At 48.5% G+C, this 26,756-nt stretch overlaps 1 protein-coding gene across 4 annotated transcripts in view; it reads right to left on the reverse strand.

The window, feature by feature from the left end:
- Positions 1-26,756, reverse strand: part of Piwil1 (piwi like RNA-mediated gene silencing 1) — a 51,145-nt gene that overhangs the window by 9,244 nt on the left and 15,145 nt on the right. The window contains exons 1-14 of one of the 4 annotated variants that reach the window (XM_050146658.1): positions 11,036-11,267; positions 9,909-9,973; positions 8,226-8,318; positions 7,576-7,690; positions 6,390-6,515; positions 5,877-6,091; positions 5,474-5,595; positions 4,462-4,542; positions 3,837-4,034; positions 3,465-3,576; positions 2,325-2,451; positions 2,105-2,222; positions 1,536-1,650; positions 236-423 (exon numbers count right to left, since the gene is read on the reverse strand). In XM_050146658.1, coding sequence (XP_050002615.1) covers positions 236-423; positions 1,536-1,650; positions 2,105-2,222; positions 2,325-2,451; positions 3,465-3,576; positions 3,837-4,034; positions 4,462-4,542; positions 5,474-5,595; positions 5,877-6,091; positions 6,390-6,515; positions 7,576-7,690; positions 8,226-8,315 — 1,607 coding nt within the window. In that variant the 5' untranslated portion in view covers positions 8,316-8,318; positions 9,909-9,973; positions 11,036-11,267. Of the gene's footprint in view, positions 1-235; positions 424-1,535; positions 1,651-2,104; positions 2,223-2,324; positions 2,452-3,464; positions 3,577-3,836; positions 4,035-4,461; positions 4,543-5,473; positions 5,596-5,876; positions 6,092-6,389; positions 6,516-7,575; positions 7,691-8,225; positions 8,319-9,895; positions 9,974-11,035; positions 11,268-26,756 lie in introns of those variants that run through there. The other 3 variants (XM_050146656.1, XM_050146657.1, XM_050146655.1) reach the window with 3 other exon arrangements.

Raw genomic sequence — 26,756 nt, forward strand, 5'->3', positions numbered from 1 at the left:
AAGAAAGAAAGAAAGAAAGAAAGAAAGAAAGAAAGAAGAAAAGAAAGAAAGAACGAACGAACGAACCTACCCCCAAGAACATCCTATCTGCTCTTTTCTCCCCTCCAGTCCCTCTGGGGTCCATGGAGCTGTGGAAGATCTTAGAGCTGTCATGAGCTCACTGGTGCATCACACACCCTTCTGATAACTGCCAATCACAATGCAGACCAGAGAGTAGATGGCCTAAGACACTCACATGATTGCCTTTTTCATCTGGATGCCCATGGCTGGAGTCACTTTGAACAGGTTCTGTATCAGTGAGTTGGCCGCTTCATAATTCCTGCGGGTATAGATCAGCAGCCAGTTATCCAATGGCTTCACGCTGATCAGCGGTGCGCCTCTTGTCTCTTTGGACCAGTCTGCAAACTGCGGGTTGTAATCAAACTAGAATAAAGGGCAGAGATGCTACTGTCAGCTGTGATGAAGCCACTGGTCTTGCTCAATCCGATCATGCATGTAGAACCACAGACTACCACACTTAAGTTTGAATCAAAGTGACAGATCAAAAGTCCCCAGTGGAGAGAAGACACCAGATGCATCTGGAGGACTTTTTCTACACCATACCCTTCTGAGGGCCCAGGACAAACTCTCCATCCTTCCTCTCATTATTGAAACAAGTGCCATTTTCTTCATGAAAAAGGCTCAGGCTATGGGTGGTGGCTTCATGTTTTTCATTCCAACACTCAGGAGGGAGAGGCAAGTGGTAGAAGTCAGACTGGTCTACACAGTGAGATCCTGTCAGGGGCTGGAAAGAGCTAAGCCCTTGACAGTGGTGTCCTGTGCCAACAAAGTTCAGGGAAGAGCCACTTGTGGTCCCCATCATGGCAAAAATCCAGAGTTTCCCTTCACCTGGCTGGACTCTATCTTCCAGCCCTGCCTGTGGCAGGAACGCTCGATTGCTGGCAACAGTTGAAAAGAACAGGTATTTGTAGTGTTTGATTTCATTTAAAACTATTTGAGAAATTCTATTTTTCCTTTTCCTGAAGATGAAACAAAAAGCACTCTAATATTTAGATCAACTCCTGAGAGACTCGTGGCCCACACAGAGACAAAGCCAATCTAATGGGGCTCCTTGGCAGGACCTTTGGCTCCTAAGTTATGTTGCATACCCATCCCCTGCAATGGTTTCTTTAGATAGCCCTGACTGTTCTGGAACCTGTTCTGGACCCTGTTCTGTAGACCAGGCTGGCCTTGAACTCAGAGATCCATCTGCCCTCTGCCTGCCGAGTGCTGGGATTAAGGGTGTGCACCACCACCTCTTAGCTCTTCAGTTTCTCTTTAGCAGATCTTCCCTTGTCACGAGGATTGGGCTTTGGTTCTACATGCGCTAGAGTCACAAGCTGCCTCTTACAGAATGACCCTGTCAAGTGGCTCTGGTGGTTTTCCAGAGTTGGCAGAGAACAGGACCAGGGGATGGAGAGAAGCAGCCTGGTGCATGGTGGGCTGTCCCCTGCCCCTGGAGAGACTCAGCCTGGACACCACCTTGCCAGCCTTACCGTCTTCCCACCCTGGTGGATCTTCTCAGACTGTAAGATTCTTCCGGAGAAGGACAGCAGGTTTGAGTCGAAGCTCAGACCCCAGTCACGAAGCTCCCTCTGCACGTTGTCATCCCTGTGAGTTAACAAATGGTACTCAGCAAAGCTGACCAGGCAGCAGCCAGGCTGGTGACCCACATTCAGGTGGACAGGGTGCCACTGTGGCTTGCAGCACAATTCAAGGCCACTCTAGGCCTAGAACACATGGATAAGCTTCTCTCCACCTCCCAAAGACTCCAAGTGCTCAGACGCCATGCCAGTGAATGACCCACAGTCTACACAAGCAGGGAAATGTGTGCCTGAGATTTGCTTCATCTGCCCCCTCCATGGCCTTCCCATGACAGGATTGGAAAGAACGCATGGGCATATCAGGTTTCACTTCTTGGCTTCCTGAGAAGAACTGGTATCAAGAACTCAGGACAGCCCTCCATAGTCCTCCCAACATAGAAGGCCACACTTCCTGCCTTCCAGACCCCTCTCAGACCTATAGGGAAGCCCAAAAGAGAAGCTGGAGAGCTGAGCCGGCCTACCTGTGGATGTAGTCGATGAGGCGGCCCACCTCCCTCTGCCGCTGCTCAGGGGTCAGTCGCGTGTGCACCGCTAGGTCCTTCATCACGTTGAAATCGTTGCGCATTTTATCAGTCAGACCTGTACCCAGAGCAGTGCCAGAGAAAGCCAGTCAGCAAGGCTGCATAGCCCCCAGCGGGGGTGGGCAGGGATGCGTGAAGAGAAGAGGGTAGCACTATGCACCTGTGAGGTAGCAGAGCTCTGGGATGAGCATGGCTGGGCCCGGCAATGTGCCTCCAGGGCCTCTCCTCCGCTTGGGCTGGCTCACCAGCACTGGCTGCTTCAAGTCCGTGATATCCTGGTTGTACTGCTGCTCAGGAGGAAAGGAAGGCATCCTTCGCACCAAACAGGGTGTGTGGCACACCCGTGGGTGCGGTAGATGCCTAACTGACAATGGAAGCTGGGTACCAAGCTGGGCTAGACACACGTCAAACCGTCCTGAAGGGTGGTGTGTATGCTCTTTCCAGCCACCGAGGGTGCAGGAGCAGGACGGGGCTGACCCAGCTCTCCCAGGTGGATGAGCTCTATGTAGCCAAGTCATCAGGGCTTAGCTTTGGAGACCTGACCATAGTGACAGAACAGACGTCTCAGGTTACTGTCATGGTGCTCCTAACCCCAGGGTGTGAAGGTCTTTCCTGTCATCTATAGCCCAGAAGCTGCTTATTCTGAAACCATTCTTACTTTTAATTTGGATTTAAAATATTTCCACTGAGCATAAAAGAGTGTCATCACGTAATAATCAAGTTGTAACAGTCTAGTCTTAATGCCCACCTTAGGGCAAGATGTCACCAGCCAGCATGCCATCAACGAACCTGATCCATGTCTCTGTGCCTCAATGAACTAACCATCAGAGTTAAAAAAGTTAATGTACCCTCAGACATGGTCTTCATACATCACTGAAAATGCATGGCTAGAAGGGCAGGAAGGTGGGGTCTCCCTCTCCCCATCTTATTAGAGTCCTGGCCACAGGATACGGGTAGGTAGAGCTGGAGTCCACAGGTGCTGGATGACCTTTGGCCTCCTACCACCTGCCAGCAGAAAGCTGTGCCTTACTGAGACCTCTCCGAGAGCTGGACCCAGCTGCAGCAGCCCTGGTCGAAAAGGACCAGGCAAAGCTACAGAGCTAGGGATCAGGGCAAACTGCTTGCTACCACTGGCAGGCAGTACCTGTCTGTCCCCATGATGCACTGTCAAATGCAACTATTCTGCTGGACAGAGCCACTAGGGCAGCACACGTCTGGTATGTGGGGAATTTCTCAGTGATGTAGGCAAGACTGAGCAGGGCCTGTGTGCTCCTGCACACCACCCAAGGGACAAACCTACCTTCCTGTAGTACTCCAGGAAGCTGACCTCTGAGCCATCTGCCTTCTTGAAGGTGCTCTTTGGATTCTGGTCCCAGTCGATGTCATCCACCCTGTAGGTCTTGTTGTTGTACCTGTGGAATTCGGGACAAGAGGCTCTAACTCATGTGGAGATGCATGACGGGGTGGGAGGGCAGGGGAAGGAACTGAACAATGGCTGGGAACAAGGGAATGGAAAAGGGTGAAGAGCAGGAGGCACCTGTCCTTTGTACCTGACCACAGGAAAGGCAACAATACCACACATCTGACATATCTGGCTCCCTTTTATTCACCTCTGCCTGTCTCCCTCAGCCCCACTGCTCTCTAGCCCTGGGCTCTTGAGATGAAGTCGTACTTGGTGAGGACAATTAGGCCTATAAGCTCCTTCGACACTTGTTCCTGGAACTTGTGCTCCTCTGTTTGCTGGTACAGGTTGAACATGAAGTCCAGAACGGTCTCACTGCGGAGGACCTTGTGGCTGACGTCCGTGCAGAGCATGATGTTGTTCTCATACTGAAGGATGGAGGTAGTGAAGCCAGGCCAGATCACCAACCTGCAACACAAGGTGGCTCAGGCGCAGCCCCATGCTCCACTCCCTGTGTCGGAAGCAGAATGTGCTGCGCCAGCTCACTTCCTAGTACAAGACTCTAGACAGAGCCCTTTTCCACGGCTTCACCAGCATTTGCTAAGTACACACTGAGCTGATTAAACCTATCCTTAATTTGGGCCATCTAGCCTCCTGAGCCACCATGTCTCAGCACCCCTAGCTGCTGGTGCTGAGGACTGACGCAGTGCAAAAGGTCTGTGCTGCTGGCTATGATGGGATTCCTTTGACGTTCAAGTCATCTGGCGTGACTGGGTATTGCTCAAGCCAGGTTACATGCTCCCGTAACTCTTGAGCACCAACAACAGGTGGTTTCTAGTTTACAGAACACTGCAAGGTCTGTGCAGCCCAAGGGATAGTGGAGTTTTCTACAAACCTGTGATTTGGAATATCAATCGGATCACTTGGATTGTAATAATTCCGTCCAATTTGTTGCAAATTCATGATTTTCAAGAGCCTATGAATTTAAAGTCAGAACAGTTAGCATGGCAAATCCTAGGGACTACCTGGAGCTGCATCCAGTCAGCAGGGCTGGCAAGTTGTCGCCCAGAGCCAAGCCAGTCGATTCTACACTGCCTAGGAGTTCACATTCTTAAAATGTCTAAAGGTTGGAAAAAAATATTTCAAGACATTTGAATTGTGTCGATTCCATTTTATCATGATACACCAGGATAACCCACTAGCTGCAAAAGTAGAGGTGAACAGCTGCCCAGTACTCCCCGGTAGCTTTCCCTGGAAGAAAAATGCACCAAGCAAATGCATCCCCTCAGGCCAAGTATCCCTACAGTGAGCTATCTATCCTTCCACCACTGAACCATCTACGAATCCAATAAGCCATGAATCCAAGGACTGCCTCATTTAGATGGCTCCTTCCAGGGAGGGGTCTTCTGGAGAACGTGTGTGTGTGTTACATGTGTGGGGTATGTGTCTGCCATGCTCAAATGAGGAGGCATCAGGTATCCTTGTATCCTATTCTGTCACTCTTCACACCTCACTTGCTCCCTTGAGACAGGGTCTTACAGTAAACCTGGAGCTAGGCTAGTAGCCTGCAGGCCCAGTGACTCTCCTGTCTTGCCCCACCCCCAGCACTGGGGCTACATGCAAATGCCCATGGCTGGCTTTTTGTGGGTGCTTGCATGGCCATCTCCCCAATGCCTAGAACATGTCCTAGCTAATCGCTCCTCATGTGGTTGCCACTTGCCCCAGCAGCCACCCACCCACCCATCCATCGTGGGGAAGGGGCAGCTGGGGTGCAGCTCAAACAGTATTACATCATATATAGGCATAGTGTCAGCACCACTAGGGAAGGGGTAGTATCCTGGAGGCAGATAAATTAATTTTCCTGTCAGAAACCACATTTTCAAATGACCCCCCCCCCATGCATGCACCTTCTGAAGATGATGTTGTAGAACTGTAGGCAGGTGGGTGAGGTGGGCGGCAGCTCATTGGTCAGGGTAATGGTGATCCTCACGTGCTCCCCATTCCGAGTCTGACTGAAAACTTCTGTGACCTAAAGCCAGAGAGGTGGGAACCCAGGTCTTACCTCTGTGTAGAAAAGATGTCCTGGTTCCTGGGGCCCCTGAGCGCAGACATGTGACCTGAGACTAAGAAGTCAGCTAAGTAGCTGAGAGCCCTCATATAACTCTCCACAGCCCTTCTGTCTGACCCCAAGGACACAGTGAGTCATAATGGGGCCTCCGAGAGCCCTATCTCCCGGACCAGGAGACCCTTTCTGAACTTGGCTTTAGGGTGTACACCCCCACCCCCACCAGTGGAGATATTTGAAATAACCTTGTGCTGTAGTCTCTTAGGTAAAAACAGTATTGTCCCGTCGAAAGCATGACACCTTCCAATAAGGTCCTCATGCTGGAAGAGCAACGCCGAGCGCAGCCTGCGGGCCTCCATCAGGGGGTTATAGTCGATGTGGTACTGGTACAGGGCCCACTGTGGGCGCGAGGTCAGCCGGAAGTGGTTGGTGCTTAGCTTCACGATGATACCCGAGGAGCCTGAGGGGCCGTCACACAGTCAGGCCCTGGCACGGTTATGCTCCATGAGAGCTTTCCTTCAGACCCAGCAGAGCTGAGGACAGTGGTCAGCTCTTGCCTTCAAGACAGCTGGCCCTGGGGACTAGGGCTCGGTTGCTTGGGGGAGACCATACACCCACACAACAACAACAGACAAGGGGGAGGGGCTGGAAAGGCTGCAGCTGCTGAGCAGAGCACTCTTCTTTTCCCTGAGCCAGAGAAGCGCTGCAGCCCAGTGCCAGAAAAAGTGCCCCCTAAAGAGGTGTTTCTGGGAGCCCACCTGTCTTTGACTCTTTGACGTGGTCAAGGTTCTGTCTGGTGTTCACACCAAGGTCATGGAAGTCTCGGCGACGCCCTCCTCTCTCTGCCAATGACAGCTCCTGAAACCCAGCTGAGATCTGCAGCTCTTGAGAGAGAGAGAGGAAAGCATCAGTGGTTAGAGCCAGTGGGTGTGAGGATAGCAGCTTTCCTGCAGTGGCTCAAGGGGGCAGATGCAGCCCACTCTTGTCTAGTAGTGTGACCTCATCCTTTGCAGAGCCATCTACCCTGGCTCTGGCCACTCCAACAGGCCAGGAGCCTGGGCTATGATGATGCCAGGAGCCAAGGGATGGATTTCTTGATTAGGAAATAAGGTTTTCATTTTCTAAGTATCATGGCCTTTGTGTACTCTGTAGCCTGCATGCTGTAATCATGGCTGCAGGGAGCCAGGGGTCAGGGTCCTAACTCTATAAACTGGGTGAGACTATGTCACAAATGTGACATGTGGCCTCCTGGCTTCTAGGCTCTCCTTACAACCAGCAGCAGGGGCATGTCCACACCTAGACTGGGTCAAACTGCACAGGGAACAGCACTAACACGTCAATCTGCTTCTTCTGAATATAGGATCGTGTGTATACAGCCGGGCACTTGAGAACAACAGCATGCCCAGGCCGCAGGACAACTCTAGCTTTGGGATCTGGTGGTGGTGTTCAGGGTCTTGGCTACAGTTCTTACAGCAGCACCTACTAGTGGACTTGCCAAAAACCAGTCTCCCCTCCTTCAGAGGAGAAACACACATGTGAGGAGCAATGTCCCTCAAAGATAAGCCTTCCCATGCTCCTGGCAGCCAGGCACACTTTGGCAAAGTGCCTGAGAGCTGGCAGTTGGCTGTGCTGATTCTCTGCCCAGCCCTACACAAGTGAAGACACACTAAGTCAAACCCACAGGAAGGCTGTGAGGGAATCACTACAGATGCCAAGGCAACATTCTAAAACTGGCTAATGGACACAGAGCAGGCAAACTGAAGCCACATATCTGAAGTTTCCGTGTTGCTGAGATGGCCCTGGCTAGCTGCAGTCTCTCATTCCCAGCCTGCATGGGGTGGCACACATGCCATTATGCTGCACTGTGGTGCTGGGCCCTTGCAGAAGCACCGGCACCCTGCACATGGCAGCCCCTCCCTGTACACTCCCTCCCCTACCGCTTACCTTGTGACTTGGATGTGGCTCCAGCTACCATTCCTCTCTGCCGTCCTCGGCCGACCAAGTCCCCCTCTGTGGGGGGCTGCTGAGTTCTTGGTGGGACGTACCCAGGCTGCTGACTCTGCTCACGCACAAACACAGCGGAATCCCCTTATGCCGCAGGGTGGGCACCAGAGACCTAACTAGTCCTAAACTGGTCCTAGCATTCAGAACTTAGTCATTAAGCATGTGAACATTAAAAAGGGATCTGAGCTGGGCAATGGTAATGCTACCTTTAATCCCAGCACTTGGGAGACAAAGGCAGATGAGTTCTAGGCCAGCCTGGTCTACAGAGCTAGTTCCAGGACAGCTAGGGCTGTTACAGAGAAACCCTGCCTCAAAAAATCAAAACCCAAACCAAACAAAAAACCCAAAAAAAAAAAAAGGGGGGGCATATTTGAAGCAAAAGTCACCAAAGGATTCAGTCCCTCACATCACACTAGGTCTCAGATCCTCCCAGCCCCCAGGTTACACCTGTTGCAGGTGGACCCTAGAGCTTCCTGCATGTTGGGCAAGTTCTACCACTGAGCCCTAGGACAAATCTTTTAATTCTCTGCCACTCGCCCCACTGGCTGGCTGTCAAGACACTGGTGAGCTGAAAAGGGAGGGGTACTCACCGCGGCAGCCCCAACATGCTGCACCGTCTCCTGACCGTGGGCCCTGCCGCGGGCCCTGCCACGGGCCCGTGCTCGGGCTCTGCCCGTCATTTTCTGTCAGAGAGGAAAGAACAGTGGCTAGCGCTCAATGGACCCATGCATATTCGACGAATCTGTCTCCAGTATTTTAAGGGTGCTAAAATAAGCCCAAAATTATAATATTTAAATCCTTCCTATTGAGGACTTGCCTCGTACATGAGAGTCTCTCGTCCCAACACAGCTTTCTTAGGGAAACCAGACACTGACTGGGGACTGCCCGCTGTGCTAGGTGGCAGGGCTCAGATGGAAATGTACTAATAAAACCCTTTGTTTTCAAGGCGCTAGAAGTGGCTCAGCAGCTAAGAACCTTTTCTGCTCTTGCAGTGGATATGGGCTTGGTTACCAACACAGTTACCAGCATGGCTCACAACCACCAGTTCCAGGGGATCTGATGGCCTCTTCTGGTTTCCCTAGGCACCAGACACACACACGGTACACATACACGCACACCAGGTAGGCAGGCACCTTACGCTGACATATAAATCATAATGATACATAATACTAAAACTGAGATTTTTTTTTAAAGGTTTTGATTGTGATAAGGCTTAGGGAGGATTACACTGTTGAGATGGGTTCCTTCTTTCACAGGTGGGTTCATGTGTCACAGACACCGAGTATGACCCACAATGAAGAGACACCTTCACAGCATGTTAGCAAGTGACTCCTCAGAGGGCCCTTCCTCAGACCCATGGTGCCCTCCAAACACTTCCTCAGTTCCACCCGCGTCTTGAAAGGAATATACCCAAACCAAGCCACCCCACTTCTAGTCTCTGATTCCTGTCTCACACATGCATGTCTAGCCATGGTCTGTGAGGAGAAAGCACAGAGCTGTCTCTCTCTGAATTGCTGTCTCCCCGTCTTTCTGCTGTGAGCAGCTCATCCCCCACCACAGGGAAGAAGATGAAGGTGGGGTCATCTGGACTCCAGGGCCCGAACCTTTAACAAGCCCACATGGGCCAGCTATTTCCAAAGCATGTCATACATGGCCACCTGTCAGGAGCAGCATGCTATATCTACTGTCAAGTTATCATGCTAAGCACAGACACCTACAACATGACTGTGTCAATTGCTGGGCCATGCCTTTTTCTCCATAAGAGGAGGAAGAGTCTAGCAAATACAATTCCCTTCCTGCCAACCTCGTGACTCGGGGATGTCACAATGCTCAGCTGAGGTGCTTCCCGCTCAGTGAACTAGAAGAAATCTAGCTCATCCTTTAAGGGCCAGGCCAGTGACTCTCTCTCCTTACCCTTTTCCCACCACACACAGCGGCATCTCCCTGGAACATGTGCCCCACTCCAGCTCCAACCTGGATCTCAGATTGTTCCTTTGCACTGGGTCCAGTGCTTGGCATGCTGGCAACAACTGCCTGGCGTGACATTTGAAGGATCCCAAAGTGCACCAGCAAGGGGCGCAACAGCCTACAGGAGATGTTCACCGAGCTGCCTCTGACAGGCAGTATCTACTGATGCATGCTAGTGATAACGAGCCAAGTCTCCCCCTCTACTGCCCCCACCCCTGTGGGAGCCAGTGCTGTAGGGCTGTCTGAGCAGCACCCTGAGGTTGTTCCCATAAGAACTCTGCCCTGGGCTCACCCAGTCAGCTCACGTTTTCAGTTCAGTCTCCTTCCAATCCCACAACTGTCCCAGTCTGGATTGCTGGTGTGGTCACTCCTGCAGGAAAAGTCAGAGGCCTAGAAGTGAGAAGAGCTTAAACCACAGCTTCCAGACCCCCAGCAATGCAGCTCTGACACTAGCTTAGAGACAAGACCAGCTCTAGCTAGCAAGACCAAACGCTATTGCACCTCCACGCTTAAGGCGGCAAAGATGCTAACTTCGTGGTATGCGGAATAGCCCGAAACCAAAGAAAGAGAGGAGGCTGCACGCTGTTCCTCCTCGCATCCCACTACACCACCAGAGGACCCAACAAAGGCTGGCAATAATTCAAGGTGCCAATTTTCTTCCATCCCAAAGACCTCCCTGCTTCCCCTCTACCCACTGCACCAATTTGGGGCCCTCAAATTCCTGCCTAGAGGTCTGGGTGCTCAAACCCCAGGCAGGGCTACTCACTTCAACACATCCCAGCTCTCCATGCTAAACCACCTACTCACGATTTTGTGGTTCTCTGGCTCTCAATCCTTATACTATCAGCTCCCGGAGGCATCACCTTTCCTTGAATTGATTCCTTTACCCCTCACCCCCCCAGATCTGAACCCCATAGGGAGCTGGATGTTTGGGTAAGAAAAGACTTGATCTCAAAGGCACCCAGGGAACTCAGAGCCGGACATGTAAAAGTTACCACATCTCTGGATGTGGTTAACACCGGCAGGGCTAAGTCCTGGATTCCCACGCAGAAGGACAGGTAGACAGGTGGGAAAACCAGTTATAGATCCAGATAGAGAGAGTTGGGGACTGCAGCAGGTAGGGTTACAGGCAGAAATGGTCACAGAGAGGCTGGGGCCAGGCTCAGACGCAGACACAAGGAGACATAAGGAGGAGATCCAGGAACAAGGAACAGTGAGGACAGGCAGGAGGAAGGATACAGGCCAGGCTTCGGCACTGGAAGAGGAGGAAATAAGGCCTCGAACAGTGAGAAGAGAGGACAAGGTCCAGGTGGAGAAAGAGGTACAGATGAGGCCCGACATCGTGTGAGGTAGGGACCAAGCCCAGGAACAAGTGGGGATCAGGCTTGGTCCGTGAGGCCAAGGCAGAGGTGACCACAGCTTAGTTCCAGACCCTGATAGCCGTGGTCCTGCAGCGTCCGGTCCTCTCCTGCTCCCGTGCTTGGCACGCCTAGGTCCGCCGTCCCTGAAGCCCTCACGCCGCAGGCTTCTCGCGGGCGTCTGGCTGCTACCACCACGCACTGCCGCTGCACCCGCTGTTGCAGCACCGCTGCAGCACCCGCCAACAGCCCCAACTGCCAGATTCCTCCGCCCCTGGGCACAAGTCTCGGGGAGCTGCGGCCTGAGCCTTCTGGGTTAACGGGCGAGGCAGACACGTGCTGCACCCTGATTGGCTGCTACACAGGTGGCGGTTTTGCATGGGGCGGGGCCTCGAGACCCTGCCCAAGCCCCCACCCTCTGGTCCTTGCTCCAGGTGAGAATCCTTACTCAATGGGTGAGATTGTACCCAGGTGACCTTCGGGTGTCCTGGAAAGAAAGAGTTGGACTGCCCGTTTTGGGCTGAGCCTTAAAAAAAAGAAATCACAAGTCATGCTGGGCGGTGGTGGCGCACACCTTTAATCCCAGCCCTCGGGAGGCAGAGACAGGCAGATCTCTGATTTCTGAGTTTGAGGCCAGCCTGGACTACAAGAACAAGTTTCGGGACAGGCTCCAAAGTTACACTGAGAAATCTTGTCTACGAAAACAAAACAAAACAAAAAAGAAAAAGAAAAAAAAACACAAGGCATTCCACCTTCTTAGAAATGTGTGATTTGAATTAAAGCCTAAAGGATAAGTCAATAGCTTAATTTTCCAAATTCTCAGAGGAGTAGGTGCTGAGTGTGTGCCAGCTAAGATGAGGCAGGTTCATCACTTGCTGCAGGTTATAGGTTACACAGGCCAGGTTAAGCGATCCCCACCCTCTACAGACTCAATTGAGCTGGCATGGGCAGGTGGGATCCTAAGCAGTTGCACGTGATTCATAAGGAGCTGTTCCGGGTCCAGCCTGAGCTAGGAGCTCTTGTTACTTGCCTGTTTCCTCCTGTAGTCAACACCTACCCCAATAGAAACCGGTGGGGACGATATAAAATAGATCAGGGCTCCTCCAGCTGGCTGTTCAAGCAACATGATTTGGAATATACAATAAAGATTGACCTTTTTTAAAAAAATTTTATTGATATTTATTGAGCTCTACATTTTTCTCTGCTCTCCTCCCTCTCTCCTCCCCTCTTCAACCCTCTCCCAAGGTCCCCATGCTCCCAATTTACTCAGGAGATCTTGTCTTTTTCTATTTTCTCCTTCTCATGTAGATTAGATCTATGTAAGTCTCTCTTGGTGTCCTCATTGTTGTCTAAGTTCTCTGGGATTGTGGTTTGTAGGCTGGCTTTCTTTGCTTTATGTTTAAAAACCACCCATGAGTGAGTATATGTGATAATTGTCCTTCTGGGTCTGGGTTACCTCACTCAAAATGTTTTCTAGCTCTATACGTTTTCCTGAAAAATTCAAGATGTTATTTTTTTCTGCTATGTTAGTATTTCATTATATAAATGTACCACATTTTCCTTATCCATTTTTCGATCGAGGGACATTTAGATTGTTTCCAGGTTCTGGCTATGACAAACAAAGTTGCTATGAACATGGTTGAGCACATGTCCTTGTGGCACGATTGAGCATCCTTTGGATATATACCCAAAAGTGGTATTGCTGGGTCTTGAGGAAGGATGTTTCCTAATTTTCTGAGAAATCACCACATTGACATCCAAAGGGGTTGTACCAGCTTGCACTCCCACCAGCAAGGCAAAAGTGTTCCCTTTTCCCCACAACCTCTCCAGCACAAGTTGTCAGTGTTTTTGACCTTGGCCATTCTTACAGGTGTAAGATGGAATCTCAGTTGTTTTGATTTGCATTTCTCTGATGACTAAGGATGTTGAACATTTCCTTAAGTGTCTTTCAGCCATTTTAGATCCCTCTGTTGAGAGTTCTGTTTAGGTTTGTACTTCATTTTTTTTATTGGATTATGTGTTCTTTTGGTGTCCAATTTCTTGAGTGATTTGCATGTTTTGGAGATCAGACCTCTGATGTGGGGTTAGTGAAGATCTTTTCCCATTCTGTAGGCTGTCGTTTTGTCTTGTCGACCATGTCCTTTGCTTTACAGAAGCTTTTCAGTTTCGGGAGGTCCCACTTATTGTTTCTCTCAGTGTCTGTGCTGCTGGGGTTCTATTTAGGATGTGGTTCCCTGTGCCGATGCCTTCAAGTGTACTTCCCACTTTCTTCTATAAAGGTTCAGTGTGGCTGGCTTTATGTTGAGGTCTTTGATCCATTTGGACTTGAGTTTTGTGTATGATGATAGATATGGGTCTATTTTCATTCTTCTACATGTTGACATCCAGTTATGCCAGCACCACTTGTTAAATATGCTTTTTTCCCATTTGATATTTGCTTCTTTGTCAAAAATCAGGTGTTTGAAGATGTGTGGATTGATATCCGGGTCTTCTATTTGGTTCCTTTGGTCCTCCTGTCTGTTCTTATGCCAATACCAGCCTGTTTTCAGTACTGTAGCTCTGTAGTAGAATTTGAAGTCAGGGATTGTGATACCCTGTGTTCTTTTATTGTACAGGATTGTTTGGGCTATCCTGGTTTTTTTCTTCCATATGAAGTTGAGTACAGTTCTTTCAAGGTCTTTGAAGAATTTTGCTGGAATTTTGATGGGTATTGCGTTGAATCTGTAAGACTGACCTTTCTGTAATGGCAAGCTAGTTATAGCAGGAATCTCCAACCTGAGAATCAAGATGGCTCCTGACTTGTGTTGAGTTACCTAAATCAAGAAGGTACATGGATGTCTCTTCTCTAGAGTGCTTGACATCTGTTTGGGATTTTGAATAATTTTTACTAACAAAATATGTGCATATATAACAAGGTTATCTTGGAGATAGGAGCAAATTCAAACCATGAAATTCATGTTTCAAGCTTACGTTAGACACAGCCTAGCGGTGATCTTATGCCAGGTTTTTAGTGTACCAGTACTCTGGGGCCATCCTGTGAGGCCTACTGTGGGGTTCTCCACCAGTGGCACCCCATCAGTGTCATCGGTTTTTAAATTTTGGAGCACTTCAGAATTGGGGTTTTCAGAATAGGAATATTCAACCTGTTGATGAATGGGGTTCTCTCAGGTTAGCTTAAAAGTTCTATTTACAAAGCAGATTGCTATCTTACATTTATTATTGAAAGAGTATATTGCCAGGAGCTGCCAAGTGGGTGGGGTGATGATTTCCCAGGCCAATAGTCTGCTACTAAGGGAAGGAGACAGCCTAGACTCCAGGGTTTCCCATACTAGCCTGAGTGAAAAGTCATTGGAGGAACGTCTAAAAAGCAAAGATTTCCACACATCCCAGATTCAGTAAGTCTGGTAAGGGAGAAAGGAATTTTCTCCTTAAAAGTGTTGGAATATTTTGGGTATGGCAGAGCATGCCAGTTATACCAGCATTCTGGATGCTGACGCTGGAGGAGGACCGGGGGGGGGGGGGGGGGGGAACTAACCTGGTGTGGTGTATGTAGAGAAAGAAAGGAGAAAAAAGCCAACCTCTCCCACTCTTAGAAGGTTAATGAGAAATGCCAAGACACAAGGGGCAAAGAGCCGTCTGAAGAACAGGATAGTCTCATAACAGATTTCCTTCCTTTTCTCGACATAGGGTCTCCCTATGTAACTCTGTTGACTTTGACCTCACTATGAAGGCCAGGTTGGCCTCGAACCTGCAATAATCCTCCTGCCTCTCTGTCCTCCAAATTCTGGGATTAATAGACCTGTGCAGTGTGCCCAACGCTTTCACCTTTTAAGCACTAGAAGTCATAATTTGAAAAACAGCTCAAATAACTTTTGCACAGGTGACAAGCAAGCCGTTCCACAGGCTGCCAGTAGATGGTGCAATAAAGCAAGACACTGGGATTTACAGCTCATCCAGGAACAATCTGGTCCTAACTGGACCACAGTGGAAGTGATGACAACATCCCTGTGGTTTGTAGAACGGTATGGTACGCGAAGCACCCAAGGACCGGTTCTAACTACCTGGGAAGTGTTACCTCAAGCTGCCAGAAACGCCTAAACTCTCCCAACGACACGTGCATTGGATGTCACAAAGTTCACCTCAAGTTTTAAAAGTGCCCAGAGAGGAACTAGGGAAGTGCTATCATTTTAACTTTTTTTCTATATTGACAGCTGACCAGAACCCTAAAAGTATCAGTTATTAGGTGCAACTATATCTTCACAGGGATGAAGCACACACCCGTAATCTCAGCACTTGGGAAGCGAAAGCAGGGGGTTATCAGTCCCGGGTAAGCAGTAGGCTACACAGCAAGAGCTTGACAAATAAAACAGGAAACAAGTCTGGTGTGATGATGCATGTCTTTAATCCCAGCACTGGGGAGGCAGAGGCAAGTGGATCTCTTTGAGTTCAAGGCCAGCCTGGTCTACATAGTGAATTTCAGATCCAAAACAGTAATGATAACAAAATGGATTCTTGTTCTGGAAGCTGACAAGCAGAGGGCTTGCTACTTGACCTGTGAGTACAAGAAGTTGACAAGCTGGGGGTGGGAGGGTGGCATGATACCACAAAGTCCTGAGGGATGCTGGAATTCTGCAGGTTACCTACAGGTATCCTGTGTAGACCAAACTCTAAGGTTGGAATAGCTATGTATATCATGTTTTACGATCTGTCTGAGAGTTTCACAGCAGGAGTGAGCATTCAAATGGCTGACCACAGCCTCTGGGGTACTGTGACTCAAACACACGCTAATCCAGCCAGTCCTTCTGTGGTGGTTTGAATGAAAAATGTCCCCCACAGGCTCAGGTGTTTGAACACTTGGTCCCCAGTAGGAGGCGCTGCTTGGAGGGGGGAAATTGTGGAACATTTAGGAGGTGGAGTTTTGCTAGAGGAAGTATATCTGGGGGACAGGCTTTGAGAGCTTATAACCTCAACTCACTTCCTGCTTTCACTCACTCACCTTCACTCTGCTTCCTGTGGGTGATATAATGTGGTCTGTCTGTCCACTCTGTCCTCCTGCTGCCATGTCGTCCCTGGTATGGTGGGCTCTATCACCCTGGAGCTTTAAGCCAAAGTAAGTCCTTTCCTTCTCTATGCTGCTCTTAATTATAATTCATCATAGTGAAAGAAAAATAATCCACTAATATACCTTGTTATCAGTGGAATCTATGGATGCAACCAACCTTAGAACAATTTTGAATACTGCCGTCTTTTTCCTTGTTTTCACTTCGTGATCATACAGTGCAACTGATCGCACAGGATTACACTGTATTAACTATCCTAAGTGATCTATAGATGAGCCATAATCCCGTAAGGCATGTGGGACACAAGTTTCCACAAAGGCCCGAGAATCTGAGGATTTTAGTATTCATGAAGAGCTTCAACACCAACCCCCTTTGGATACTAATCTTAAAAGCTTAATCTTGGGCGGGGGTGTACTTCAGAAGTAGAGTGTTTGCTTAGCATGTGAGAAGCTCTGGATTCCATTTCCAACATCAACACACACACACACACACACATACTGTGACTACTGAGGAACATACACACACATACGGAGGTTAAACTGAACCTCTGAGCTCAGTGATTCCCCCAGGAGAAAATCTGAACAAACGTGGCTGTCTATATGCTAATGTACCAGCCTGCCCCATAGTATGAACTAAGCACGCCAGGACTGGACCACATTGTGTATTTACAACAGATTCTAGGTGATGCTGTAGGTGCAGAGACCCTACTGTGAGAGCCCCTTGCCTTGGTGTATCAGGAGTGCAAGACAGGCAAGAGAGGGGGGGATGTGGGCATCCCAGGATGGACAAGTAGAAACGGAAAAACACTTTAGTACCCAGAAATACAGGGGTATGACTGGGATGGGGAATGAGTTGCCCATCAAAAGAGACCCTGTGAACTTAAAAAATTCTGACATTTTCAGGGATACACTTGAATCTTATCACACTTAGATTTATGAATGCTATGAGGCTTTTAAAATGTTTTCTTAAATGTGGCCTCATTCTCATTATTCCTCTTTTAAAAAAATTATTTATTTATTTATTTATTTATTTATTTATATATTATGTATACAATATTCCATTATCCTGCCTGTAGGCCAGAAGAGGGCACCAGATCTCATTATAGGTGGTTGTGAGCCACCATGTGGTTGCTGGGAATTGAACTCAGGACCTCTGGAAGAGCAGTCAGTGCTCTTAACCACTGTGCCATCTCTTCAACCCTGCTCATTATTCCTCTTATTTCTTTTCTGTGCCAACCACTCTTTCTCCCTCACTGGAGACTCACTATTTCAAATTAGAGCATAACACCCTGATGAGCTAAGGTGATGCAAGCTTGGCATTCGATGTCCAGATTGGTCACCTTTCTGTTGCTGCAACAGGACACCATAACCAAAAACAGTTTAAGAAGGGAAGTGGTTACTTTGACTTGTTTCAGAGAGATAGAGACCTTGTGTAGGGGAAGACATGCAACAGGCAGCGAAAGCACAGTGGCAGGAGCAGGAAACTGGCTGATCACATTTTTATCTACATGTAGGAAAAAGAGAGAACAGCAAGTCTCGCATTGCTGGGCTCTAAACCCTCAAAGCAAACCCCCCAGTGACGTACTTCCTCCAACATGGCTCCACTTCCTAAAGGTTCGATAACCTTCCCAAACAGTGCCACCTAACGGGGACTGTGTGTCTGAGCACATGAGCCTAGGGTAGACAATTCTTCAAATCACAGTACTTATGAGTGCAGCTCAAATTCGGCTTTTATTAATCCACTTTAAGAGCCACTGTACCCAACAGCCCCTAAGGAAAAAGGAAATTTATGAAAAGCAGATGTCAGGAGAGCAGACTATGGGGCAACCACAGAAATACCCAGCTGTGTGGGTATTATGCAAGTTAGCGTACATGATGGTACACACCGCAGCGATTTTCAGTCATTAAAAAGCGCACATAGGCGTGTCTTCAGCACAAAATAGTACACGGTTAAGCAACTGAACATTTCTTTGTGTTAAGTGATCTCTTTGGCGAACCTCTCTCAATCCTACCCTACCTCCTATCAGAGGACTGTTCTCTCTCTTGCCTTTTTTTAGACCACCTTTTTTCTCTCTGGCGTCTCTCTTCACCCACGAACTTAGAGACACGCTGCATGCGCGTACACACATTGCATAGAAATCTGTAGACCTAGAAGGACAGAATCCTGCGTTGAGGCAATGGCAGTAATTTTTGCTGCTCACACTATGTTTTTTTTTTTAATGCCACTGGAGTATTGAGGTGGGATTCAAAACTTGAAGCCTATTTCCATTTTAAAGCCGGTGCTACAGAACACAGACACCAGCTATGCTATATCAGAGGCTCCACTTGTATGTCAAGTTCATGGTAAAGGTTAGGAATATGTCCCACCAGGTCAAGTTCCTGGTGACCCTTGGAAGCAAGACAATCAACCCACTGAGGCTGAGCTTCCAAAGAGGCTGTGGAACCCTTCTTCCCAGGGTTTCAGGGCCCCTGTGACCATCCACGCAGATGAAAGCTTCCCAAGTTCAGGCACAGCTTCCAGAGGCAGGCTGTGCTGGCCCTGGGCTGTTTCCCTACAGGGGGCACGTTTGTTAAGCGAGAACCTGCTGGGCTCTCCGGTGGGTCAGTGGGTTAAAGCTACATCAATAAGATGAGGGTCATCTGTGCTCAGCCTCTTTGGGAAGGTAAACAGTGAGCTCATCAAAGCCTTTGAACAATGCTATTTAAATGGCCCGTGGTGGGGCGGGACGAGAGGAGAAATGGGGCTCAGAAGCAAGCCCTGGGAGCAGTGTCACGATCCAGAAAAACCAGGTTGGAATGTACCCCTGCTTCCTCAAGCCGAGGCTAAAGTATGAGTTATCTTGGTTGAGGTGGTTCAAAGCTGTCTTCTTCTGGACTTCTCTACCCACTCTATACCGTGGGGTGGAAGACATCCCTGGGGGTGCAGGCGGGGGGGGGCTACTTTCAGGTATTGCATTTGCCAGAGAGCTGGTATAACAGGGCCACATCATTCTAGGGTTGGGGGACCATGGGACTGGTTCAGGCTCTATGATGGCTTTGGCGGCAACACACCTCTACTTTTGCCACCCCGTCCTTTGTCGTGTGCCTCTCTGCTGTGCATGTGACACAAACATATTTGTTCTCCTGTGGCAGCTCCCAAGAAGACCTGGAGTCTATCCTTCCATAAACAGTTTGACTGTGGGGGAGACTTGGCGAAGTTCTGGGAAAGCTTGCAGCCTGCTGTTTGGTTAAGAGTCCCTCCAGTGGCAGAGAACTCTGAGTTCGAGGTCAACCTAGTCTACAGAATGAGTTCCAAAGCTACACAGAGAAACCCTATCTCAAACAAACAAAAACAAACAAACCTAAACAACAACAAAAAGACGCAGTGCCTTTAATCCTAGCACTCGGGAGGCAGAGGCAGGCAGATCTCTGTGAGTTTTGAGGCCAGCCTGGTCTTCAGAGCGGGTTTCAGGACAGCCAGAGCGACCCGGGGAGAGTGTTAGGGAAATGGCTCAGTCCATAAAGTGCTTGCTGCTTAAGCCTGAAGACCTGAATTTGAATCCCCAGCACCCTTGCAAAAGCTGGGTGCAGGGCACATCTGTAATCCCAACACTGGGGAAGATGCCATGTGTGGTCCTGAAGTCTGCTGATCATCCTGGCTAGCCAAAGTGGGGAAAACTAGGGATTCAGTGAGAGACCTGATCTCAAAAGGAAAGGTGGAGAGTGGCTGGTTTCCACAAGTGCACACATAGGCGAGTTTACTTGCATACACACACACAATGTAACGATTCCCCCCATGGAGCTCGTGTTTCAGCAGTCTTGTTCTATGTTGGAGTCGTGACCAGAGGGGTTTTGAGAACACCTAACTTTCAGATTTGCTTTCCAGGGTTAGCAGTTTTCTGGTTTGAAGATCACCATCATCTCTTTCTCCTACTCCCCCTGTTCCCTTCTCAATAACCTCTCGTGATGGCAATACACCCTTCCCTGCTATTCTGAGCCCTCCTTGCACCAGCAGAACCGGGCAGGTGTCTAGATCACTGGCAGTATTTGCTTTAGATTCACTGTAACGGGCAAGGCAAAGGCTGACCAATAGTACATCTTGGATGCTTTTCTGGGTGGGCAAGCCTAGTCTACAGAGTCTCTCTTCACCCATGAACTTAAGAGACACACATTGCATAGAAATCTGTAGATCTAGAAGGACAGAATCCTGCGTTGAGGCAATGGCAGTAATTTTTGCTGCTCACACTATGTGTGTTTTTTTTAATGCCACTGGAGTATTGAGGTGGGATTCAAAACTTGGAGCCTATTTCCATTTTAAAGCAGGTGCTACAGAACACAGACACCAGCTATGCTATATCAGCTGCGGGCACGGAAGAGGATGGTAACCTCAGATGCTCAGGGTTGGATGAACTATGATTTGGGCTTCCAGAGTCTTTCCATGCTGCTGGAGTCACGTGGTGTTTTGACACAGCCTGGCCCTGTTTAAAAATCCGGGGCCCATCCCAGGGCCAAGGGTAGAACTGGAGTGTCATCAGCCGACGTGAGTGACTATAATCCTATTATACACCCAGTTTTCCTTGGGAAAGCACAGTGTCTCCAGGGTGGTACTAAACATGTTAAAAGATTTTGAGCAAGCAAGAAACAAACATTACTAGGGAGAGAGCTAAGGTATAAGAAGTGTGTGTGTGTATTGGGGTGGGGAGGGGGGACCCTCTCCCTTGAACTTGGGTTTCCACTTTTGTTTGGCTGAAGTGATTGAAACTGACAAATCTCTCTCCACAAGATCAATCAACACTTCCTAATGGGAAGCCCTTATTTTCCTTTTTTTTTTTTTCTAACAGGCTGAGACTATTTCTCCAGAGAACCTCTAAGGTGACTCCATCCCCTCAAACCCCACTTACTACCAATAAAATTATTATGTTTTTCAATGTGAGACATTCAAGAAAGGCCTATGCAGTATAACTTTGTCAACTTGGGGAGATAGGGGTTGGGTAACTGTCACCATGTCTTAGTTCCATTTCTTTTGCTGCAACATCAGCAACTTCAAGAGAGGAGTCTTACTATGCTTTTACAGTTCTCGGTTGCTGGCTGGATGTGTGGGGAAGTCGGGGGCAGAGCATGAAACAGTTGGTTACATCCAAGATCAAGCAGAGAGAGAATGAATGTATTCACTCTTAATATTCCATTCGCTTCCTCTTCTCTTACAGAGTACAGGATCCAAACCCAGGGAATATGTCCCCTACTTTCAGGCTGAGTCCTCCCTCCATCAGTTATCATAGTCAAGACAACTTCCATAGACACACCCATGGGCCAATCTGAGGGAGTCAAGACAACCTCCATAGACACACCCACGGGCCACTCTGAGGGAGTCAAGACAACCTCCATAGACACACCCATGGGCCAATCTGAGGGAGTCAAAGACAACCTCTCGTAGACACACCCACAGGTCAATCTGCTGGAAACAACTCCTCACTAAGATTCTTCCCAACTAGGTTGTGTCAAGGCCACACGACTAACCAGCATGCATCTCAGCAGCTCTGGAGTCTTGTGATAAGTTAGCCATTGGTAGCATTGAGTGAGGTCCCACACCCGAGTAAGTTACAGATCCACAATTTAAACTTTATATAGAGTTCTGAAGGGAGCCAGCACATACCATCTGCGCTAACAGTGTTTTCTGGATTCTTTTTCTGAAACTATTTGATTTTTTTAAAGTGTATTTTGTGTGTATGAGTGTTCCCTCTGCATGCATGTATGTGTACCATGTACATGTGCAGTGCCTGTGGAAGGTGGAAGAGGATGCCAGATCCCCTGGAACTGGAGTCACAGGTGTGAGTTACTATGTGGGTGCTGGGAATCAAACCTGGGTTCTCTACAAGTGAACACACTAAACTACTAAGCCATAGCTCCTGCCCCTATTTATTTAAAAAAAAAAAAAGATTTTATTTGAGTGTATGTGTGCGTATTTGTGCTCGCATGTGTGTGCATCTATGGAGGCCATAACAGGGTCTAAGATCCTCTGTAGCTGGACTTAGAAGTAGTTATGTGTCACCCAACATGGATTCTGGGCACCAAACTCAGGTCTGTTGGAAAAGCATCAAGTGCTCTTAACCAAGGAACCACATATTGATTGGTTTTTGAGACAAGATCTCAGCATGTAGCTCAGGCTAGCCTCACCTCCAACTTGCAATACTCCTCTGCCTCAGTCTCCCAAAGTGTTGGGGTTACAGGTGTGGGTCTCCATTCCCAGCTACCATCATTTTATTTTAATCGATGAATTGTAAAATCCAACTAAGGTGACCACTAGGCCCCTCATCAAAAAAAGGGGGAGGCGTATCAAATTAAGACCAAAGTGTTGGGTGTTCCTGGAAAGGCATTTCCCCCCAGCGAATTGACAAGAAGAGTATTAAATGTCACATGTCACACTGGTTATTTCATCGGAGGGGAAGTGCCCAGGAGAGCAAAGAAGGGTGGGGTGTGGAGTGAAGCCCCAGGGTTGCAAAGCCCAGAGCTTAACCCTTTCCCTGCTGCAGCCCTTCATCCCTAGTCAGTGGAGACCTTTCTCTCCTCTCAGTCCCTCTTTCTGCTTGCAGATAGCTGCTGGCTGGGCCCCTCCCCTCCTCCACTCATAAAGAGCAGGGAGAACCCAGAGTCACAGCCAGGATGAAAGGATCTATGTCATTAGATCTTGGCTCTAAGGTTCAACGTGCAGTCAGTCCACTTACATAGACAAGGAAATTCAACAAGTGGTATATGTTTTTCCAAGCTCAGAAATGCCCCCCTTTTGTCTGCTCCCACGAGGGGAAGTTCTGGCTTGCCACTGCAGAGAAGGCTGCCTATCTAGACAGGGGACACTTGGGCTACACACAGCAGTTTCTCAAAATGCAGAGGCTGACACGCACCTTTCCAGGAATGCTTAGAAAGGCTGATTGCTCTGGCCATCAGGATCATGGTGCTTTGGTCACAAGCAATTTCAATGGTGTGTTGGCATTTGGTCCTTCCCCCACCCCTCAGTATTGGAACAGACCCAGGGCCTCACACACGCTAGGCAAACACTCCCACTGAGCTATACCCCAGACCTTTTCACCTTTTATTTTGAAATAGAGTTTCACTATGCACTTCTGGGTTAGCCTTGAACTCACTCTGCAGTCTAGGCAGATAGTGAACTTGCAATCCCTTCCCTCAACCTCCTGAGTAGCTGGAATGACAGGTCTGTGCTATAGGCCCAGATCCAGGCACTGCTTTCTTGGAGGTGGTGGGGGTGGGGGGAAAGGAGCAGAGGGAGAGAAAAGAGAAGGAATGAGGAGAAGGGGGGGGGACAAAAGGAAAGCTTACACAGGAGTTCATGATGATTAGATCAGTATCTGTCTGCTGGGGGAGGGGACGAGGGACAGAGTACTAGCTCAGAAGGAGACATGAAACTGTAGTAAGCAGTCAAGCTGGGCATTTATCTGCCAAAGCCAAAGCCAACATGATGCTAGAGGGGCAAGGAAGAGCCAGCCTCCCCCAAGCCCAGGCAGCAGTGGGTGTGTCTCAGTAGGTTTTGGGTCGCGTGTTCTGCTAACAACAACAGCAACAGCAGCTGGCGGTGTCTGAGACCACTCAGGCACCACTCTTAATATAGTACACGCATGACCCCATTTGATTCCCGAAGCCCCATTGAGAAGTGGTATAGACGACTTATGGCCTCTGCTAGCCTAGCCCCCAAGAGCTCAGGCTGGTGGCTCATTTGGAAATTGTCTTTGGAGATGTCATGCTTGCTATGTGGTCATAAGGATGGCCCCTTGTCACTTTGACCAGTGACCTTATAAAAGGGAGACAACGGGGCTGAAGGTGTGACTCAGTTGGTAGTGTCCTTGTCCAATGTGTTATGAGGCCCTGCGTTTGATCCCCAACACTACATAAGCACTAACATACATAAACACTACATGGAGGTGCTAGCCTATAACACGCCAGCCTAATCCATCCTCCCAAACAGTTCAAGACAGAGCAAAGATACTCTCCTTCCCCGGTAAAAGGCTCTAAATCCTAACAAAACACTAGAAAATCAAGCTCAAAAACCACACTGCTTAGATGGCATGCCACGCAAGGCCAATAAGGTTGACTTTGGTAACATGAGACAGCTCATTCTTTAGATGAGCCAATGCCAAGTGAGTCTGCTAAAGGGAAGCCACAGGGTTGGCTGGATGAGGGCCTGGAGCTATCTGACAAAGACACAAAAAGTTCTAAGTCTCATTTGCATGGAAGAACAGCCCCATCTTGGATGGAACACTCCCCTACCCAGATAGTGGCACTGATGGGCAGAGGAAGTGAGTGCTTCTAAACATCAGAATCCCGACTGTGGGCATCTCTGCTCAGATCTGATAATCTAGCTAGTGCGTGAGTGAAGGAATCAACACTGTGGGGGTTAATGCTGGGGGCGGAGTTGTGGGAATGAGCAGAAAACACTTAGAGCTTTGCTGATGGTGATGGGAACATGGAGGTACAAGAATGTCAGTTTCTGGACAAGGATGGGGATACTGAAGACAGGAATTGAGTCTGGCAAACTGGTTCTAACTTGCAGATGGGAGGACAGTGGCACAGGCACAGGGAAGCAAGGATGCTCAGCTGTGTACTTGGAGCACCTGGTTTCCCTTGACCTCCATATGCCGACCCTATCTGAGGCCATTTTTCCTTGGTGCCCTGGCAAGGACGCTCTGAATGCTAGGTTGCAGCCTGCACAAGCCTCTCTCTCTTTCTCTAAAGGCCATGAGCTGGTGGTAGTTCACACCTACACCTAAAGGGGCTTCCTGCTGGTCCAGTGACTGAGAATCCAGGCTTTCTTTGTCCCTGCAGGTCACTGCAAAGACTCCTCCCATGAATTCTTAGCAGAACTGAATGTCATTTCACACACACACACACACACACACACACACACACAATCCTAGGGTGCCCCATGTTTGGGAGTTAATCTTTTATGCTTTGTATTAGAACTTCTGTTCACACTGATCTGTAGGCCCCGAGTCATGACTGGACCCTGACTAGTATGGAAGGTAGTCATCTCTGAAAAAGGACATAGGGGAAAAACTTGTAACACAAATTATACACGTGCCTGCACACATAAGCCTGAAGCCAAACTGCAAATTGTATGTGTGCAATGATTAAGTCACTGGCCAGGATCAAATAGGACATTAGAACAAGACAGAAAGACAAACATCAAGTCAAAGGCAGAGGCCAAAGCATTCAATAACTGTTCTCAGACAACCCGATGACCAGTATGGACAGAATTAGTACATCAAAATTCCTAATGTATAACTTCATCTAGGAAGCGGATCTAAAGTGGTTTAAAGAGGTAACGGCAAAAACAGAGGCTGGAGAGGTTAAGAGCACTGGCTGCTCTTGCAGAGAACCTGGGTTCGATTCCCAGCACCCACATGGTGACACACAATTGACTGTAACTCTAGGTCCAAATCCCTCTAAGGCTAAAGAAGAAAGGACTAGTGAAATGACTTAATGGTTAGGAATGATTGCTGTGCAATCCTGAGGACCAGAGTCCCCATCCTCACACCCACTCACATGACAGGTGTCCTGCAAATGCCACTAATTCCAGCATAGAGTGACCCAATGCCCTCTTCTGGCTTTTTCCCATGCACGGACATAGACACATACACATAAGCATGTAATGTAAACATATCGCTCTTAAAGATCTTCACCAACCCCGCAACTGATAAAGGTCTGATCTCCAAAATATATAAAGAACTCAAGAAACTAGACCGTAAAAGGCTAATCAACCCAATTATAACATGGGGCACTGAGCTGAACAGAGAACTCTCAACAGAAGAAGTTCAAATGGCCAAAAGACACTTAAGGTCATGCTCAACTTCCTTAGCGATCAGGGAAATGCACATCAAGACAACTTTAAGATACCATCTTACACCTGTCAGAATGGCGAAAATCAAAAACACCAATGATAGCCTTTGCTGGAGAGGTTGTGGAGAAAGGGGTACACTCATCCATTGCTGGTGGGAATGCAAACTTGTGCAACCACTCTGGAAAGCAGTGTGGAGGTTTCTCAGGAAATTCGGGATCAACCTACCCATGGACCCAGCAATACCACTCTTGGGAATATACCCAAGAGAGGCCTTATCATACAACAAAAGTATATGCTCTACTATGTTCATAGCAGCATTGTTTGTAATAGCCAGAACCTGGAAACAACCTAGATGCCCTTCAATTGAAGAATGGATGAAGAAAGTATGGAATATATACATATTAGAGTACTACTCAGCAGTAAAAAACAAGGACTTCTTGAAGTTTGCAGGCAAATGGATGGAAATAGAAAACACTATCCTGAGTGAGGTAAGCCAGACCCAAAAAGAGGAACATGGGATGTACTCACTCATATTTGGTTTCTAGCCATAAATAAAGGACATTGAGCCTATAATTCGTGATCCTAGAGAAGCTAAATAAGAATGTGAACCCAAAGAAAAACATATAGGCATCCTCCTGGATATTAACCTTCATCAGGCGATAAAAGGAGACAGAGACAGAGTCCCACATTGGAGCACCAGACTACAACCCCAAGGTCCAAATCAGGAGCAGAAGGAGAGAGAGCATGAGCGAGCAACTCAGGGCCATGAGGGGTGCACCCACACACTGAGACAATGGGGATGTTCTATTGGGAACTCACCAAGGCCAGCTGGCCTGGGTCTGAAAAAGCATGGGATAAAACCAGACTCACTGAACATAGCGGACAATGAGGACTATTGAGAAGTCAAGAA

The sequence above is a fragment of the Alexandromys fortis genome, unplaced genomic scaffold (genome assembly GCF_014885135.2).
Source record: "Alexandromys fortis isolate MF-2015 unplaced genomic scaffold, M_Fortis_MF-2015_v1.1 scaffold_56, whole genome shotgun sequence".
NCBI lineage: Eukaryota > Metazoa > Chordata > Mammalia > Rodentia > Cricetidae > Alexandromys > Alexandromys fortis.